This window comes from Camellia sinensis, chromosome 11, assembly GCF_055761805.1.
Source record: "Camellia sinensis isolate YWXY chromosome 11, ASM5576180v1, whole genome shotgun sequence".
NCBI classification, from domain to species: domain Eukaryota; kingdom Viridiplantae; phylum Streptophyta; class Magnoliopsida; order Ericales; family Theaceae; genus Camellia; species Camellia sinensis.
This window is the reverse complement of record NC_138971.1, coordinates 100717173-100734706: the sequence shown is the minus strand read 5'-3', so window position 1 is coordinate 100734706 and position 17534 is coordinate 100717173. Positions and strand designations below refer to the sequence as shown.

At 43.7% G+C, this 17534-nt stretch overlaps 1 protein-coding gene across 1 annotated transcript; it reads right to left on the bottom strand.

The window, feature by feature from the left end:
* Positions 1-2981: 2981 nt before the first annotated feature.
* LOC114323304 (protein DMP9-like) lies at positions 2982-3788 on the bottom strand. Its single transcript, XM_028270877.2, has one exon. It carries the CDS (start codon positions 3690-3692, stop codon positions 3027-3029), a length of 666 nt encoding a protein of 221 aa, XP_028126678.2. The 5' UTR covers positions 3693-3788; the 3' UTR covers positions 2982-3026.
* Positions 3789-17534: the final 13746 nt, after the last annotated feature.

The following is a 17534-nucleotide window of genomic DNA, read 5'->3' as shown; positions in this document are numbered from 1 at the left end:
ATTTCCACTTTCTTGTCTTTTCATCTCTTCTTGATATTCTTCATGTGCCATCCAGGAAGGGGGCAGGTTCTTTGAATCTGGATTCTCCAGAATGATTTTTTCCAAAATGATCTTAGAGTTATTTTTATATGACTGAAATTTAATTCTATATGATTTGATGGTTTACTTCTATTCATTTTATATTAAAAGCAAAAAAAAAAAAAAAAACTCTCTGCCATACAATAAACTCTAGAGGATTCGGATTCAATTTCTCTCCAATTCAATTTCTATTTGATTCATATTTTCTCTTTCAAAGTTATTGATCTAGCGAAAACATAAGATAGTAATAATCTTTGAACTTGTTGATTGAAAACTTAATATTGGAAATAAGATTTATCTTTAGACTAGTTGATTCATAAAGCATATCGAGAATAGAAGTTTAATAATAGTTGATTCTCAAAAAATACCTCAAGGTTGGAATAAAATACTACAAAACTCGAAATATATTAATTCTCCAATAACTGAAGAGCTCTAAGGTGATCCATTGCTTATAAGTAAAGACAGACCTAACTTGGTAGAAAACAATCAGAATTGGTTTTTTCGTAACAAGCAATACGAAATAAGGAAATAAAATGAAAATTACCAAAAATACAAATATTATAATAAATTAAAAAAAAAACTATTTATATATGCTTCTACGATAATAGCAGTTTGGACGAAATATTCCGAGGTCTACGCTAGGAGTAGTTAAAGTTTCAAATCTTTCACAAAATGACAAATTCACGAATTTACCGGCCTAAACGATGGAATGTATCCAAAATTCACCTGGGGTTCTTGAAATTTTATGGGGTCATGCTTAAAGTCACATTTTCCATCAAGTCAATAAATTTCACGCAATATTGAGTCCAGTTGGCTTTTTGCCTCTATCCTTTTGATGTAATAATTGTATGGCTATGCAGGCTACATTTACGATGTTGTTAATTGTCTCTGCCCTGTTGCTGTGTTTGAGTTCATTCATTGGACGTGTCGAAGTCTTTAAGATTAGTACTAAACCAAAATGAGAATTTGTTTGTTAAAAAAAAAACAAAAAACAAAAAAAACAAAAGAAAAAAGAACTGAATCTATTATTAGATTGTTTGGATAGATCCAATAGGTTTCTAGAGTCATGCAATGGAAGAGGAATCGTTTCGGCACGATATATTTCACCAATAAACAGAGCACTTCAAGAATTGTTCAACTCAAACTTGATTTTATTCATATTCCTCTCTCTTTCTCTCGCAAATCAAGGCTCTCCAAATCGAGCGGGGTATATAGTAGAAGGGAAGAGCCGCCTTATTAGAATAATTCTAATGGTACTCCTTATTTTTCACTAATTAAAATATGAAAAATGTATATTGTTTATTTATTATCGATACGAACTAGTTGAATAGACTTCTTAGGCCCCGTTTGTTTTCAGAGATAAAATGGAGGGGATTGATAGCAAGGGGATTAATAGTGAGAGGATTGTTAGTGAAGGGATTGATAGTGAGGGGATTAAGTAAAATTGTGTTTGTTTTGATGATAGTTGTTAGTGTAGGAATTGTTAAATTATTTTTATATAAAATAATAAAACAAATAAAAAAATATAAAAAATTAAACATTAATATTTTAAAAAAAATTCCCAATATATAAAAAATAAAAAAAATAAAAAAATTTCTAATCCCCTCACTATTTTTCTAATACCATCTCTACCTCTTCCATCACAATCCCCTTTCCAAAGCCTTTACTAATACCAAGCGATTAGGAGTCCCCGCCCCATCTCTCAAAACAAACATCTCATGTAGTAGTCCCACCTCACTATCAATCTCAATCCTCTCCCTATAGCCCCAAACAAACGGGGCCTTAAGCCATTGTTTGGGAAGTGGGTTTGGGGCTAAAATAGTCACAAAAACAAAATAGGTTTTTAGTCTCAATATGACAAAACAACACATTCAACTTATAATCATTACATTTTTTTTCTAAAAAAAAAGTCAAAAACTCTTCTCAAACTAGGCTTTTTAACCCCAGGTTAAAATAGTAAAAAAAAAAATCAAAAAGTTAAAAAGCCAACCCACTTTCCAAATCAAGCCTAGGTTTAACAATAACCTGAGGGATCTATTCGTATCTGAAACACTATAGTGAGCGGATGCAATTCACAAATTATGTTCTTGAAACGTTTTTAACATATATCCAAACAAATTAATGAAAACGAAATTACACAGCTATTCAATCAATCTCACATTTGTTGCATCATTCCATCCTTCCCAAGTGAGCCTAAATGATAACAAAATTTAAAGCTTACTACATCTTGCCACAATTTAAAATTTTGTTATCCAAAATCTTTTATTTACTAATAATCTTTTTAAATTAAAAAAAAAAAAAATCACAAGAGCATGTACATGTAAAACTATATTTCTTCAAGAGCAGGGCACATGGCGCTCTATTTCCAAAAAGATATTTTTTCTATATATATTAGAAAAAGGAAAAAAAAAAATGGTAAAAGATACGAATTGTCATTAGGACAAATGATTTGTCAGACTCTAGACAAAATATTACCCTTCAATTGGCAAAAATTATCCTATAGGTCAAGAATATCACATGATCATGTGTCTATCTAATAAGATCATGTAATGTTCCACAATTTTCTTATTTTTAGTACTATGTAATTCTTGACTTTCTGTTATTGGTTGGACACACCGTCAACGTAAAATTTATAGAAGACAGAATAATTACTAATTTATTGGAAATTTGTAAAAGAAAAAAAAATAATTTGAGAAAAATATTTAGATTCTATTTCATTTATTTTTTCTTCCCTTTCAAACCTCAAAATTCAAACACAATCTAAAACAACAAACATTTCAGAGATCAATTACCAAAGTTACATTACACCACGAATAGAACAATAGCACACAAGTTTTTAATATTTGACACCAATAATCAACCGAAAAAAATCTAAAAACACATAAACCAGTCATAAAATTAAACACAATCCTTCTTAGTGGTTTCTATACAAATTCAAGAACCGATAATCAGGCGGCCATGCATCCGACGCCATATCGAGTGTTGGGGAAGACAAGAAACAGTCCACTGCAAATTACACCAACCATTAGAGGAAAACTCTCCATCACCTCTTCCATTTCCTTCCCATGTCCCGGGAACAAACACTTGGTCACTCGATGATCCGAGAAAGCAATTGCCACAAAAACCATCACAGACATCAAAGCATGAACGAAATCTGTAAACCCAATTTTGTACCTCTCATCTTTCGGAACTTCCACGCCAAGCCCAGACTTGAAAACCGCCAACCCTTTCGGAGTCACAAACCCATAATAAACATTCCCATCTGGTCCCCGAAAACTGTCAGTGAAGTGGAAGAAGAAGCAGGAGAGAGTGCAGAGGCCAAGTAAGAGGTTGGTCATGAGAGTGGTGACCTGAGAGCATTGGCCCGTGCCATAGACGGTTGGGAGGACCATCTCGAAGGTGAGAAGGGTTCCGGTTGGGAGGAAGTTGGCGAGCATTGAGGTTTTGGAGAGTGTTTTTTGAACTCCGCTCGCCACCGCCCGTCTTTTCCGGCCAGTGGGCGGTGGAGGAGCGGCGGCGGCCGTGATGGATTGGGGAGAAGATGGGTAAAGGGATGGGTTGAGTTGTGGGGATGCGTTGTAGATTTTAATTCCGATTCCTTCATTTTGGTCCATTTTGAAGATGAAGATTTCGGATGTCAAAAAGGGGAAGAGGGTAGTGAATTATCAGAGGTTTGGAAGATTTGATGTTGATGTTGATTCACAGTGGAATATAAAGGTTTGTGATGTGATAATTAGAGTAACTAAAAATTTTGAATTTTAAAACGGTCAGTAACTGCCTTCTGGGTTATGGTGACACCTCCTATTGCCAATGCAAATTTGGCTGTTGCCAAGATGAACTTTTTTGTTATTTCTGGAAAGTTCAGACCTTGTGATAATGTGCCACGTTTATATCCCCAAATGGTATTTCTCGAATTATCAATTCTCTTATATAGTTTATATGAAAAAAAGGGTGAAACACCCATGAATACTAAATAGTGATGTTATTAACTATTTCATTATTTCCTTTTCTTTATATATATATATATATACACCCAAATGTCTTATTCTAATGTGAATTACATAAAACACTAAGTATAAACGTACATGTATTATGTATTGAGAGATAAATGTGAGTTTTTTCATAATATTGAAATTACTAAACGTAATACTTGTTCTCGCTGTTCTCACTTTGGAGGAGCTCCAACTCGCATTTGTTGAGGCTTCTACGGAAGAGCCGACATGGTCAATCCTACTTTTGTATTGTGGTTCCGTATTAAACGTGATGACTTTCCCCACTCTTACATCTACTACCGCACTCACTCCGGCCTTTCGGTTGACTAGCCTCTTTGTGTGGATGATATTATCAAGGATGATGCCTTTGAGCAGCGTCTGAGGGCTGTTTGAATTCTTAATGTCATTATGATATCGAGGGAGCTTTTCATGCACAAAGTGCAGACCAACACAGACGTCATCGTTTCCTGCTGGAGCCGAGGCAATCACACTCTATATTTCTTAGGGAGAAACTGTCCCTACTCTCGAGGATGTTTTGGTGTTGCTGTGTCTTAGTTCCTGCAGAGACTATATTTTCGACCCCGCCTTTCTAACTGTTGAGGAACATGCTGTTGTTATTGTCCTCCAGAGAGCTTTCCGTGAGGCAAGGAAACATGGCTCTTGGTATAACGCCAAGACTGGCTAGTTGTTAGCAGAAAGATGGAAAAATGACAAAACCACATAAATTTCCTGGTTGAATCACTTTTTCAAAGACATCTAGCCACCGGTTGGCAACATCATGGAAGAGGACCGTAACTTCATAGTTGGCCCAGGTTACCGTAGTAACTTATTGTAGACGTCTCCGAACGTCCCGGGAGAGAATCCCGTTTTGTTCATTGGGTTCACTACAGTTCAGGACTCAATGTCACGGTCCTGTATCTAATCTCGCAGAGTGCAATGCAAGACTGATGAATCATCAAAGAGTCCAAATTCGGCAAATCGTTTTTGAAAACAGATTTTTTTGAAAGAAGTGCCGAACATGGACTGCTTTGCCAGATACAGAGTCGCCACCTAAATATTTTATTTTGAAAAGGCCATGTGTCTGTCATCACCAAAGTTGCCTCGGCTCGGGAACTTGGGTACGATTGGGGAAGGTCACTTCGTGAGCACCCCCGCTCGACCGATCAAAGATCGACCTCTACTAACCATGATACCTAGTTTTGAAAACATTATGCGTTCTTATTCCGGTTATTAGCCTAGATTTACTATGTGATGCGCACAGCATACAAGTATAGACTGGATCGCCTGAATTGGAACAAAACATCTCGTGTTTGTTTATTTGAAAATGGTTTGATGGTGCTACTCGTAAATAGGCTAAGACGTAGATTTGCCACCCTCGGGTGGGCTTAGAAAAAATGATTTTGCCACTCTCAAGTGGGCTTAAAACTCGCATTTAATGAATTGTTTCAATCCAAATAACCCAACCTTCACCCACAGGCATTCAGGCAGTTATATCACATAAGCAATTAGCCTCATGGTAAGCATGCTATCATGGCAGTCACTCACACACATGCAAGGATGCTAAAACATAAAACTTACCGAGTACTCTAAGCCAAAACAGAAGCTATGTTAGAAATCCATGCATGATCCTAACTATACAGAAATGCCTAATGCAACACATGCGAAAATGCAACTACAATAGGCTCGGCTATTCTAAGATGGCATATGATGATGCTACAGCTAACATGTATTCAACTTTGGAATTGAAATACAAATGCAGTTAGTATGATGCACCGAGCCTGGTGCATGCAAGACAGATGAATGAATGCAAACATGCTATCATACTGTATGCTAATTGAAACATGCCTTAATCTAACCATCATAAGCTGGTAAATAAAAGGGAGAAAGACGTGAGTTTGGAAGACATACATCACACGCACGCACACTTATTACAATTGTGCCCTCGCTCGGAGGGTCCGAATAAATAATACAGTCCGAATAAATAATTACAGTCCGAATGAATAATTAAATATTACAAAACCCTAATTAATTAACAAATTAACTAGGAAAGCAAATAAACTAGTATGCAAATTCATGGACCGCCTCAGCTCTGTTCCGAATGATGAAAGATGCATGCTCGAGTTGCCTTGCGCGGAAATCTATTGCGATGTCCCGATTCGCCTCTGTTTGCAATTAATCCTGGAATGCTGTGCGAAGCTTTAGAAGGCTGCTGATTTCGGATTTGATGCACCAGAGAGCAAGAAAGGGGCATGGCAAAGTATTTTCACATATATATGCACACTTCGATCCTCATGCCACCAATCACGCATCTCGATGCATGATGACCGAGGAGTTGAATTGCACGACTCAATGTAAAATGAATGCACATGGAAACACAACAAGGCCTAAACTCCATCATAGGTAATCCCGAGTGTCGGCGACCAAAAATTGAGACACGTTCCGTCACTCGGAGTATGAAACGTCCCTCGTTTCCCGGGCTTGGGCTAAACCCTACTCCATGCACAATACAACAAGCAATGCATGGCACGTGCAAATGCGACTAGCATGCAATCCTAAGTGTAATGCAACCAAGTGATGCAAGCATGCAAGGGATAAAATGCAAACATGCACCTAGCATATACAATGCTAACACTACGTGGCATGCGCAATGCTCGTGAACTAAGGCATACTCATGCGACTATCAACCTAGCATACACAATGCGAGGAATGACATATCATGGCATGCACAATGCTCCTAACAACCTAGCATACGCAATGCAAAGGCTAAACATGCAACAACATGAACTACATGGCATGCAGACCGCAAAGGCTGGTGGTTTGATTGGATGCGTAGCTTGCCCGCAGACCGTATTGATTGGCGGTGCCCTTGGCTCAACCTACCGGCAATGGGTTATAGCATGTCCCGGCAGACTGGGATTCAGTTGATTGGCTTAACTCACTATGTGCTCTACTTCCGGTTCCGGTTCCAGCGCCAATTCGGCCATGATCAGATTTGCCCGCCAGAGGGGATAGAATACCCAGCTACATTCCCAGCCCGAGATGCGCAGCTTGCTCAGCAGGCCGCAGCGTGGAGGACTAGAGAGCTCCTGCCCCCCGCTCCCACTTTCAGTTGCACTTTGTCTGACGAGTGCATAGATTGGCTCAATGAAGAGGCGCAGATTGGGCCCAGCTTGGCATCAGAGGCTTCGACCAGCTCTAGGAGGGGGTACAGGAACACCTGACTTATCTATGCCCCGGATTTATTGCTTTATCAGTACTTTCAAGTTTTCCTTATGAATGTAATAAAAAACAACTTCAATTTGTATGCAAGAGCCGGAGAACTCTGTATTGAAATCAATGAAATTGAAGGTTGTGGGTACTGAAAATTTTCCGCTTTGGTCCAAAAATGGTCTTAGTTGTAAAAAGATTAATTTGAACAAAGTCAACTTTTATTAAAATTTTTCAAAACCATTTTCAATATGGATCAGAACTGGGCATGCCTGAAATCTGTCGCTGAGGTGCACACCCCCAGATCCCAGCAACTGGAAAGTTGCCCCTGGTCTGAATAGCACCGCAACACTTCATGGCAACGGAAAGTTGCCCCTAGTCTGGAAAGCACTGCATCGGAGATCATAACTGAACTCTTGAATGCTGAATAGACAAAGATGGCCAAGGTGATCAAATGGGAAAAGTTGATCGGGGAAAAGTTTATGGTTGAACTTCAGGATGAGGTTGCCTACGTATCCTAAAGACAGGAATCAAGCCTTACGTAGTTCAGGCTTAGGTTCACTCGAGTAATTTCATTCTCCTTTTATGCTCTAACTTTTGCCAAGGCCGCCCTTTGCGGGTTTTCAACCTTGCGAACTCAGTTTTTATAATTTCAAATTTTTTTCATGCTCTAATTTTTGCCTAGGTCGCCCTTTCAGGTTTTTGGCCTAGCGAGCCTCTCAGGGGTAATATTTCTTCAACTTGTCTATGTTGATCGGTTGTGAGAACTCTAGGTCATCCAGGTCCATCAGAACCACAGCTCCACCTGACCAAATTGACTTGATGATGTAGGGGCTAGTCCAATTAGGTCTGAACTTACCCCTAGGGTCGTGAATGGGAGCTCGGTTGTCCTTGAGTACCAAATCTCCTTCCTTTAGATTCCTGGACTTAACTTTCTTGTTGAAAGCCCGGGCAATTCTGCGCTGATAACCTTGAACATGGTACAGTGCTTTCAGTCTTCTCTCATCAAAGATCATGAGTTCCTCAAATCTATTCTGTTGCCAATCTGCTTCGGCTATCTGACACTCGGCCAGTACTTGCAAAGACGGAACCTCAATTTCAATAGGCAGAACGGCCTCCATCCTGTAAACCAACGAATATGGAGTCGCCCCTGTAGAAGTTCTAATTGAAGTTCGGTAGCCCCACAGAGCAAACGGCAGCTTATCTGGCCAGTCCCGGTAGGTTTCCATAATCTTTTGCAGTATGTGTTTGATGTTCTTGTTGGCGGCCTCAACTGCTCCATTGGTTTGCGGCTGATATGTGGATGACTTATGAAAAGCCACGTTGTACTTCTCCAACAAGTCAATCACTTCCTTCTTGAAGTCGGAACCATTATTTGAAATAATCTCGTTTGGGACCCCATAGCGACAGATGATGTTGTTTCTGATGAACTTCGCAACGTGTGAAGCCTTCAACATCGCATAGGATTGGGCTTCAACCCACTTCATGAAATAATCTATCGCGACCAGGATGAACTCATGCCCATTCGGCCCCTTCGGAGTAACAGCCCCGATCACATTGATTCCCTAAACTGAAAATGGCCATGGCGAAGTCATGTTGTACAGCTTCGACGGCGGAATATTCATGCGGTTTGCATGGATCTGACACTTGTGGCATCGCCGAACAAAGCTAATACAATCCTCCTCCATGGTGGACCAATAGTAACCTTGTCTGAGGATCTTCCGCGGTAGCATTACCCCGTTCATATGTGCTCCATATTCTCCTCCATGGATGGCCTCCATTAGGCGCTTCGATTCTTCAGCTTCTACACATAGCTTATGCATTCCCAGATGACCTCTCTTATACAGCTTACCCCCGCAGATGATGAACTGAACGGCCATTCTTCTAATTGCCCTTTTATCCTTGGCATTTACCCCGGGCGGATATGCTTCCTTCTCCAAGAAATTCCAAATGTCGTAATACCAGGGGTTCTCGTCCTAAACCTCGTCTATGGCAGCAATTGATTCGTATGCCGGCGTAAACTTCAGGTCAATGATGACTGGATGCATTCGGACTCCAAACGGGATGTCTATCATGGAAGATAGAGTTGCTAATGAGTCTGCGAACCTGTTGTTCTCTCTTAATAGATGAGCGAAGTTTAGCTTCTCAAACCGAGGAATTAACAAGTCCAAGGTTTAGTGATACATTATCATCTTTTCCTCTTTGACTTTCAAGTCTCCTTTTGCTTGAGACACAACAAGGTTCGAGTCCCCGATGACGTCCAACCGTTTTGCCCCTAGCTCCAGGGCTGCTTCTAGACCAACAATGCATGCCTCATATTCTGCTTCGTTGTTTGAGACTTTGAATCGGAGTTTGAAGGCTAGAGGGATACGGGAATTGTCAGGTGCTATCAGCAACACACCTATCTCATATCCGTACTGGTTTGACACTCCGTCAAAGTACATCGTCCAAGTTTCGTCTTCGATATGCAAAATGGCCTCATCTGGGAATAAGTACTCAACTGCTTCACTCACTTTCACTGGATGATCGGCTAAGAATTCTGCTACTGCTCTTCCCTTGACTGACTTGCGCGTTACATATTTCAGATCGAATTCGGAAAGCAACATCAACCAACGAGCTAGCCTACCCATAAGTGCCGGTTTCTCGAAAAGATATTTGATGGGATCGAGTCGTGAAACCAACATTACGGAGTGAGCTAACAGGTAGTGCCGTAGCTTCCTGGTGGCCCATACCAAGGCTAAGCAAGCCTTCTTCAACGGTGTGTAGCGAGTCTCATACTCTAGCATCTTCTTGCTCAGATAGTAGATGGCTCTCTCCACCTTGTCCTCTGATTCTTGCGCGAGAATACAACGCATTGTAGTCTCAGTTACTGAAAGATACAATATCAACGGTTTCCCCGGCTCTGGCGGTGACAACACGGGCGGGTTCTGTAAATATTCTTTGATCTGTTCAAAAGCAGCTTGGCATCGGCCGTCCCACTGGAATTTCTTTCCTTTCTTCAGGAGACCAAAAAGTGGTTCACAAGTCAAGGTTAATTTTGAGATAAACCATCTTATGAATTGCACTTTACCCAGAAAGCCTCGCACCTCCTTTTCAGTCCTTGGTGGTGGAATTTCTATGATGGCCTTGATTTTGGAAGGGTCGACTTCAATGCCCTTTTGTGTAATCAGAAACCTCAGCATTTTTCCCGCTGTAACACCAAACGTACACTTCTGAGGATTCAACCGCAACCGAAATTCTCTGATCCTTTAAAAAACCTTTTGCAAGGCGATGTAGTGGCCCTCTCTTTCTTTGGACTTGACAATCATGTCGTCCACGTACACCTCATCCTCTTTGTGGATCATGTCATGCAATATTGTGGTCGCGGCCCGTTGATATGTAGCTCCAGCATTCTTTAACCCAAACGGCATCACTCTATAGCAGTATGTCCCCCACGGGGTGGTGAAGGCAGTCTTTTCTCGATCTTCTGGTGCCATCACTATCTGATTGTAACCTGAGAAGCCATCCATAAATGAAAGTAAAGCATGCTCCGTTGTGAAGTCCACCAACTCATCGATATATGGCAAGGGAAAGTCGTCCTTCGGACTGGCTCTGTTTAAATCCCTGAAATCCACGCACACCCGGATCCTGCCATCCTTCTTCGGCATCGGAACAATATTGGCCAACCAAGTCGGGTATTCGGATACCAGCAGAAAGCCTGCATCGATTTGTTTTGTGACCTCTTCCTTAATCTTGAGAGCCCAGTCTGGGCGGATCCTTCTGAGTTTTTGTTTGATAGGTCGGGGTCAAGAGGGATCCGGTGCTGTAGAATCTCAGGATCGATTCCAGGCATGTCTTCATAGGACCACGCGAAAACATCTTTGAAATCTTTTAATAAAGCGACTAAGCGCTTGCCCGAAGACAACGTGGACCCGATCTGGACCAGCCGCGAGTCCTCCTCAGTACCAACATTCACAGTAGTGATTTCATCAACTAAAGGTTTAACAAATCTTTCCTGCTCTTGATCAATTAAGCGTTGCAAAATCGAAGGAATTTCTTCCTCGTCTTTTTTATCAAAATTTTGAAAGTCCTGATTCAAGCAATAAATCAAGGGCACAGAAAAATACTCAGAAACCATAGCCACATCATTCTCATTAAGCACATCCAAATTGTCTGATTCTTCGGTTACAACAAACTCAAAAGAGAAAGAAAAGGACGACTAGGACAGGACTGTGGCATCCGAGTTGTCACCCCCAGGAATACCGAACTCAGACTCAGTTGAGCTGGAACCTGATTCCGACTCACAAGACTCAGTGGAATCAGATTCCGGCTCACTACCTAACCCGGTGCTGCTTGACAAAAATCCCTCTTCATACTGCCAAATGAGAGAGGGTGCAATTGATGAATCCAAAATGTTTGCTGGTAGGCCCGCAGCCGTTCCATTCCTGATCATGCATACCGAGAAGTTATCCCCCAAGAACTTCTGTTCGATCGGAGGATCTGAAAGTAGACATGCCAGCGCTACCCCCATTTCACTTTCGGTGTCCTCAAACTCCATTTTCTTATTCCGCTCAGCCTCAGCCAATGGGTCTGTTTGCTCTTCGGCAACATCATCCCCAGATAACTACAGATCAAAGAAGATCTCAAAGCCTAGTACGCGCTTCCTCTCCGCGTTCAGCCACGGCTCTGGGAAGCCACAAAAAGGAAAGTCCTCCCCCTTCCGGACGAAGCCTCTGTTTAGGGTACCCTGAATGGGTCGGTGCATTAGCTCATAAGGTTTCCCGGCCAATTTTGCTCTGGCTTTCCCGGCCATTTCCTCGCCTTCCCTTTTCCAATCCTCTTTAGTGGGCAGGTAACCCAAGCCAAAGGTATGTGGGTTGTGTGGCACTTCGGCCAATGCTGCGACGCCCTTCCGGCCACTCTTTCCCAATCCCATCCCAGGGATGTGCTGAAGTTTGTTCATGAGATACACTGACTGTGCACTGACGTACAACCCCTCATTATCAGCCAAGATGTTCTGAATGACCCAGGCCTCGGCCAGGGTAAATCCTAATAAGAAGACGTCCTCCGTGCCATGCTCAATTTCCAAAATCGGCGTGGACACCTCTAGTGGCGGATGGATCGATGAATTCCCAAAAGCTATAGCCACCCCCTTCCCGTGGGGGTATTTCAACATCTGGTGCAAGGTGGAAGAAACTGCCTTTACCTGGTGCAACCACGGTCGCCCCAAAAGTAGGTTAAAGGTTGCGGGAACGTCTAAGACATGGAAATCAATCTCGTGCTGTCCTGGACCAACCTGGGTCTGAATTTTGACAGTCCCCATCACTTCCCTGCTTGTGTTATCATATGCCCGAATCACCTGGGCAGTTGGCACGAAGTCCACGGGCTTCAACCCGATTGCATATGCCATCCTTGACGGGCACACATTAATGGCAGATCCCGTGTCGACAAGAACCACTGGTACCCATTTGCCTCTACATTCCACAGAGATGTAGAGAGGTTTGTTGTGATTTACGCCCTCAGGCGATAGTTCTTTGTCGGAAAAGGTCAACATCGGGGAACCTCCACCCGGAAAAACCAATCCAACTAACTGCTTCGGCGTGGTGTCTATCGAGAGTTTGGCCTTATCCATGGCTAAAAGGACGGCCTGTCTATGTACTCGAGAAGCCATGAGCAGTCCCCAGATGGAGATGTCTGCTTGTATCTTTTTCAACTGTCTCAAGATGGCCTCATCTTCGAGTTGCTTTTCTTTCTGCTTCTCCGCTTCCCTATCCTTCCCATACGCCTCTGGTTGATCTAAGTGTGGAGGCTTGAAATACCATCCACTCCTAGTCATATGATCGACTTCGCCGATGTACCAGGTATCATCTGGTTGGTTACTTCCCCAATCCTTGTCCGTGTGGGCAAGACATAGGTCATCGTCCTCCCACCACATTCCATCGGCAGCCGACAGACACCTGTCCGGCTCTGGTATGACCGTTCTCGTACTCACAGTACCCTCTATCCATATGCTCGCAGCATTCTCTGTCTCTGTGCACACAGCAGTTTCAGTCCCCACGTGGGCCTTAGCTTTCCTGATTCTCTCAGAATCCTTAAACCTTTCTTGTTCCAACTGTGTCAGTACAACTGGCTGTTCATCAATTCATGTATTCAAAATGCTCGAATCCTGAGTGAAATTCTTGACACTGGCGCTCTCCGGCGATTCATTTTGACTTCCGGCCCTTCCGGCCACAACTGATATTCTCGCCCCTGCCGGGCCCTGTTCTGGTTGGAATTCTTCCACAACATCTGGTTGATCATCCAGCCACTCGGTAGCCTCTACCGATTCCTCATAATCAAACCAGTTGACTGTCGTGTCCCCTGGATCTTGGTCATTGAAAAATTGGAGGTTGGCAAAGTCCTCTCCTACAGCCGCCAAATCATCTGCCCCTTGCGCAAATCTATCTCTCTGGATCACACACAGCTCTGCCCTCTCTGGAAATTCTACACTTGGCCTAGCCTGGCCTGCTGACAGAATGTAATCACTTGAATTGTAGGCTTCCTCAGCGAGACTCCCAGACTGCTCAAACCTTGACTCAACAATCCTATCCTCCTCTGCAATCTCCCATGTTCTGTCTTCGACAGTCACCACCATTGGTTCGGGTTGGGTTCTGGAGATGTCCAACATGCACAAGTCAGTGCAGTCGGGAAGGAACACCTCCGACTTAGGTAGGTGGGAAGGAGTGATATAGATGCTAGGATCGTAAGACACGACCCCAGTCTGGATGAAGTTGATACGTTTGGGAGGTGGAGCTTGGTTGTACAGAGGGAGAGGGTTGGTTATGACGTTGGGTTTTTTTGGAGGCAGGATCACCCCATTATCGATGAGATCTTGAATCTCATGACGTAATCAGTAGCATTGGTTGGTGTCATGACCGTGCTGTTGGTGAAATGCGCAATATTTGGCTGGGTTGTGGGTAGGGGGAAGTTTTTCTGGTAATGGCCGTGGCTCTAGGGGTTTCAGGTGTCCTTTTCTGATTAAAACCCCTAAAGCCTTGGACAAGGACATGTATAGTGGGCGAAGGCTCTTTGGCTTTTGGATTGGTATTTGGCTGTTTGTGTATTGCTTCCGGACGCGCCGGAGAAAGATGTGGCTGCTATGGGTCTTGGAGGGGGGATGGTGGTGACCATGCTGACTTCCGAAGCCCTTGTATTCGCAGCACTGCTTGTGCCTGCGTTGTTGTTGCGGTTGAAAGTCCTTCGGGGCTCCTCCTTATCTTGGTCAATCAGACCCTGTTTTATTGCATCTTCAATCTGTACTCCCATCTCATTTAGATCAGAAAAGCTAGGGAAATGGGGTACGATCATTTTTTGCATCAGTTTCGGCTGGAGATTGCGCACAATCATCCGGATTTGATCTTTGTCGGTAGGCCTCAGGGTCATCATTGAAGCCTTCGCCCTCCACCGAGTTATGAAATCCGAGAAGCTCTCCTTAGGCTCCTGCCTTGTTGTTTCGAGATCTCGGGTTGTAATCTCGATTTGGGTATTGTAAGAGTATTGCGCAACAAAGGCCTCGGCTATTTCATCCCAACTCCGCTTGACATCATCCTCTAATTTCGCATACTAGATAGCGGTTACACCCGAAAGGGTCCGGCCGAATAATGAAAGCTTCTGCGGTCTGGTGAGGCCCATCGGGCGTAGTATATCTGAGAATAACCGGAGATGCACCATGGGATCCCGAGATCCGTCGAAGCGATTGATTTGCGGAATTTTAAACCTATCTGGCAACGTTACAGCCACGTCGGTATATCCGTCCTTGATATCTAGGATAGCCTTTACCCCTTGGGATTTCTTGAACAACTTCTCGAGCTTGCTCAATTTCAGTGCAGTAGGGTCTACTTCTAACTTAAAGGGCGAGTCCGGATGATTGATAGGCGTATGTGCTTTGGACAATTGAGGTAGAAGCGGGGCCGGAGCTGGCCCCGTTGGAATGTCTGTGTCCTCGTGGATGGTTTGGACATTAGGCAAGATGTTCTGGGCATTCGGCAGGATATTCTGGACAATTGGTGTCTGCTTAGATAGCGGGACTCCTGGTGGGGGAGGAGCTTGATGTAAGGCTGATGCTCCGTTCTGCTGTTGCAGTCTAGTGATGAACTCGGCCTGCTGGGCAATGATTGTGGCTTGCTGTTTAGAGAACTTCGCTTGGCGGACAGCGTCCTCCTGCATTTGATTCATACTCTTTTGGAGCTGGCGCATCATTTCTTCCATTCCGGCCATGTTCTGTTGATCCCGGCCATGTTCTGCTGATCCTGCTGACTGACTGGTATGTTTATCTCTATGGCAGAAACTGAGACCTCGGTCCGACTGTTCACTGCTAGGGTAGACCACTGCTCTGGTAATCTCTGCTCAAACACACTGCGTTTTCTCGGCCTCCGTCTGATAACCGGGGGTAGAGAATGAAACACTTGCTGTCCGTCAACCAGATCCTCAGATCGATTGAGTCGGCGACCTCTTGTCCAGGGTGCTTGGGGAATATCTGCTTGGTCTGAAGCAATTGTGCTAAACTACCCCTTAGCAAAAAGATAAATAAAGCAATAAGGAAATAAATAACCAGACAAACGGATAGCATAACGGCTTCAAATAAACATACAACACACACTTGGGCATCACAACACACGGTTGATATGCTGAAAATATTGTTCTCAAACACTGATTATTATCCCCGAATCACTGTCCCCGAAAACTAAATCTGATACCCGCAGATAACTGATTCTCAAACACTGAACTGATGCCTGCAGGCCTGATGCCCAAACTAACAAACTGATACATGCATTCCTGTAGGGTGCAATGGATGCATCCAAAATGTTTGCTAGTAGGCCCGCAGCCGTTCCATTCCTGATCATGCATACCGAGAAGTTATCCCCCAAGCACTTCTGTTCGATCGGAGGATCTGAAAGTAGACATGCCAGCGCTACCCCCATTTCACTTTCGGTGTCCTCAAACTCCACTTTTTTATTCCGCTCAGTCTCAGCCAATGGGTCTGTCTGCTCTTCGGCAACATCATCCCCGGATAACTGCAGATCAAAGAAGATCTCAAAGCCTAGTACGCGCTTTCTCTCTGCGTTCAGCCACGGCTCTGGGAAGCCACAAAAAGGAAAGTCCTCCCCCTTCCGAACGAAGCCTTTGTTTAGGGTACCCTGAATGGGTCGGTGCATTAGCTCATAAGGCTTCCCGACCTTTTTTGCTCTGGCTCTCCCGGCCATTTCCTCGCCTTCCCTTATCCAATCCTCTTTGGCAGCCAGGTAACCCAAGCCAAAGGTATGTGGGTTGTGTGGCACTTCGGCCAATGCTGTGACGCCCTTCCGGCCACTCTTTCCCAATCCCATCCCAGGGATGTGCTGAAGTTTGTTCATGAGATACACTGACTGTGCACTGACGTACAACCCCTTATTATCAGCCAAGATGTTCTGAACGACCCAGGCCTCGGCCAAGGTAAATCCTAATAAGAAGACGTCCTCCATGCCATGCTCAATTTCCAAAATCGGTGTGGACACCTCTGGTGGCGGATGGATCGATGAATTCCCAAAAACTATAGCCACCCCCTTCCCGTGGGGGTATTTCAATATCTGGTGCAAGGTGGAAGAAACTGCCTTTACCTGGTGCAACTACGGTCGCCTCAAAAGTAGGTTAAAGGTTGCGGGAACGTCTAAGATATGCAAATCAATCTCGTGCTGTCCTGGACCAACCTGGGTCTGAATTTTGACAGCCCCCATCACCTCCCTGCTTGTGTTATCATACGCCCGAATCACCTGGGCAGTTGGCACGAAGTCCACGGGCTTCAACCCGATTGCATATGCCATCCTTGGCGGGCACACATTAATGGCAGATCTCGTGTCGACAAGAACCACTGGTACCCATTTACCTCTACATTCCACAGAGATGTAGAGAGGTTTGTTGTGATTTACGCCCTCAGGCGATAGTTCTTTGTCGGAAAAGGTCAACATCGGGGAACCTCCTCCCGGAAAAACCAATCCAACTAACTGCTCCGGCGTGGTGTCTATCGAGAGTTTGGCCTTATCCATGGCTGAAAGGACGGCCTATCTATGTACTCGAGAAGCCATAAGCAGTCCCCAGATGGAGATGTCTGTTTGTATCTTTTTCAACTGTCTCAAGATGGCCTCATCTTTGAGTTGCTTTTCTTTCTGCTTCTCCGCTTCCCTATCCTTTCCAGACGCCTCTGGTTGATCTAAGTGTGGAGGCTTGAAATACCATCCAATCCTAGTCATATGATCGACTTCG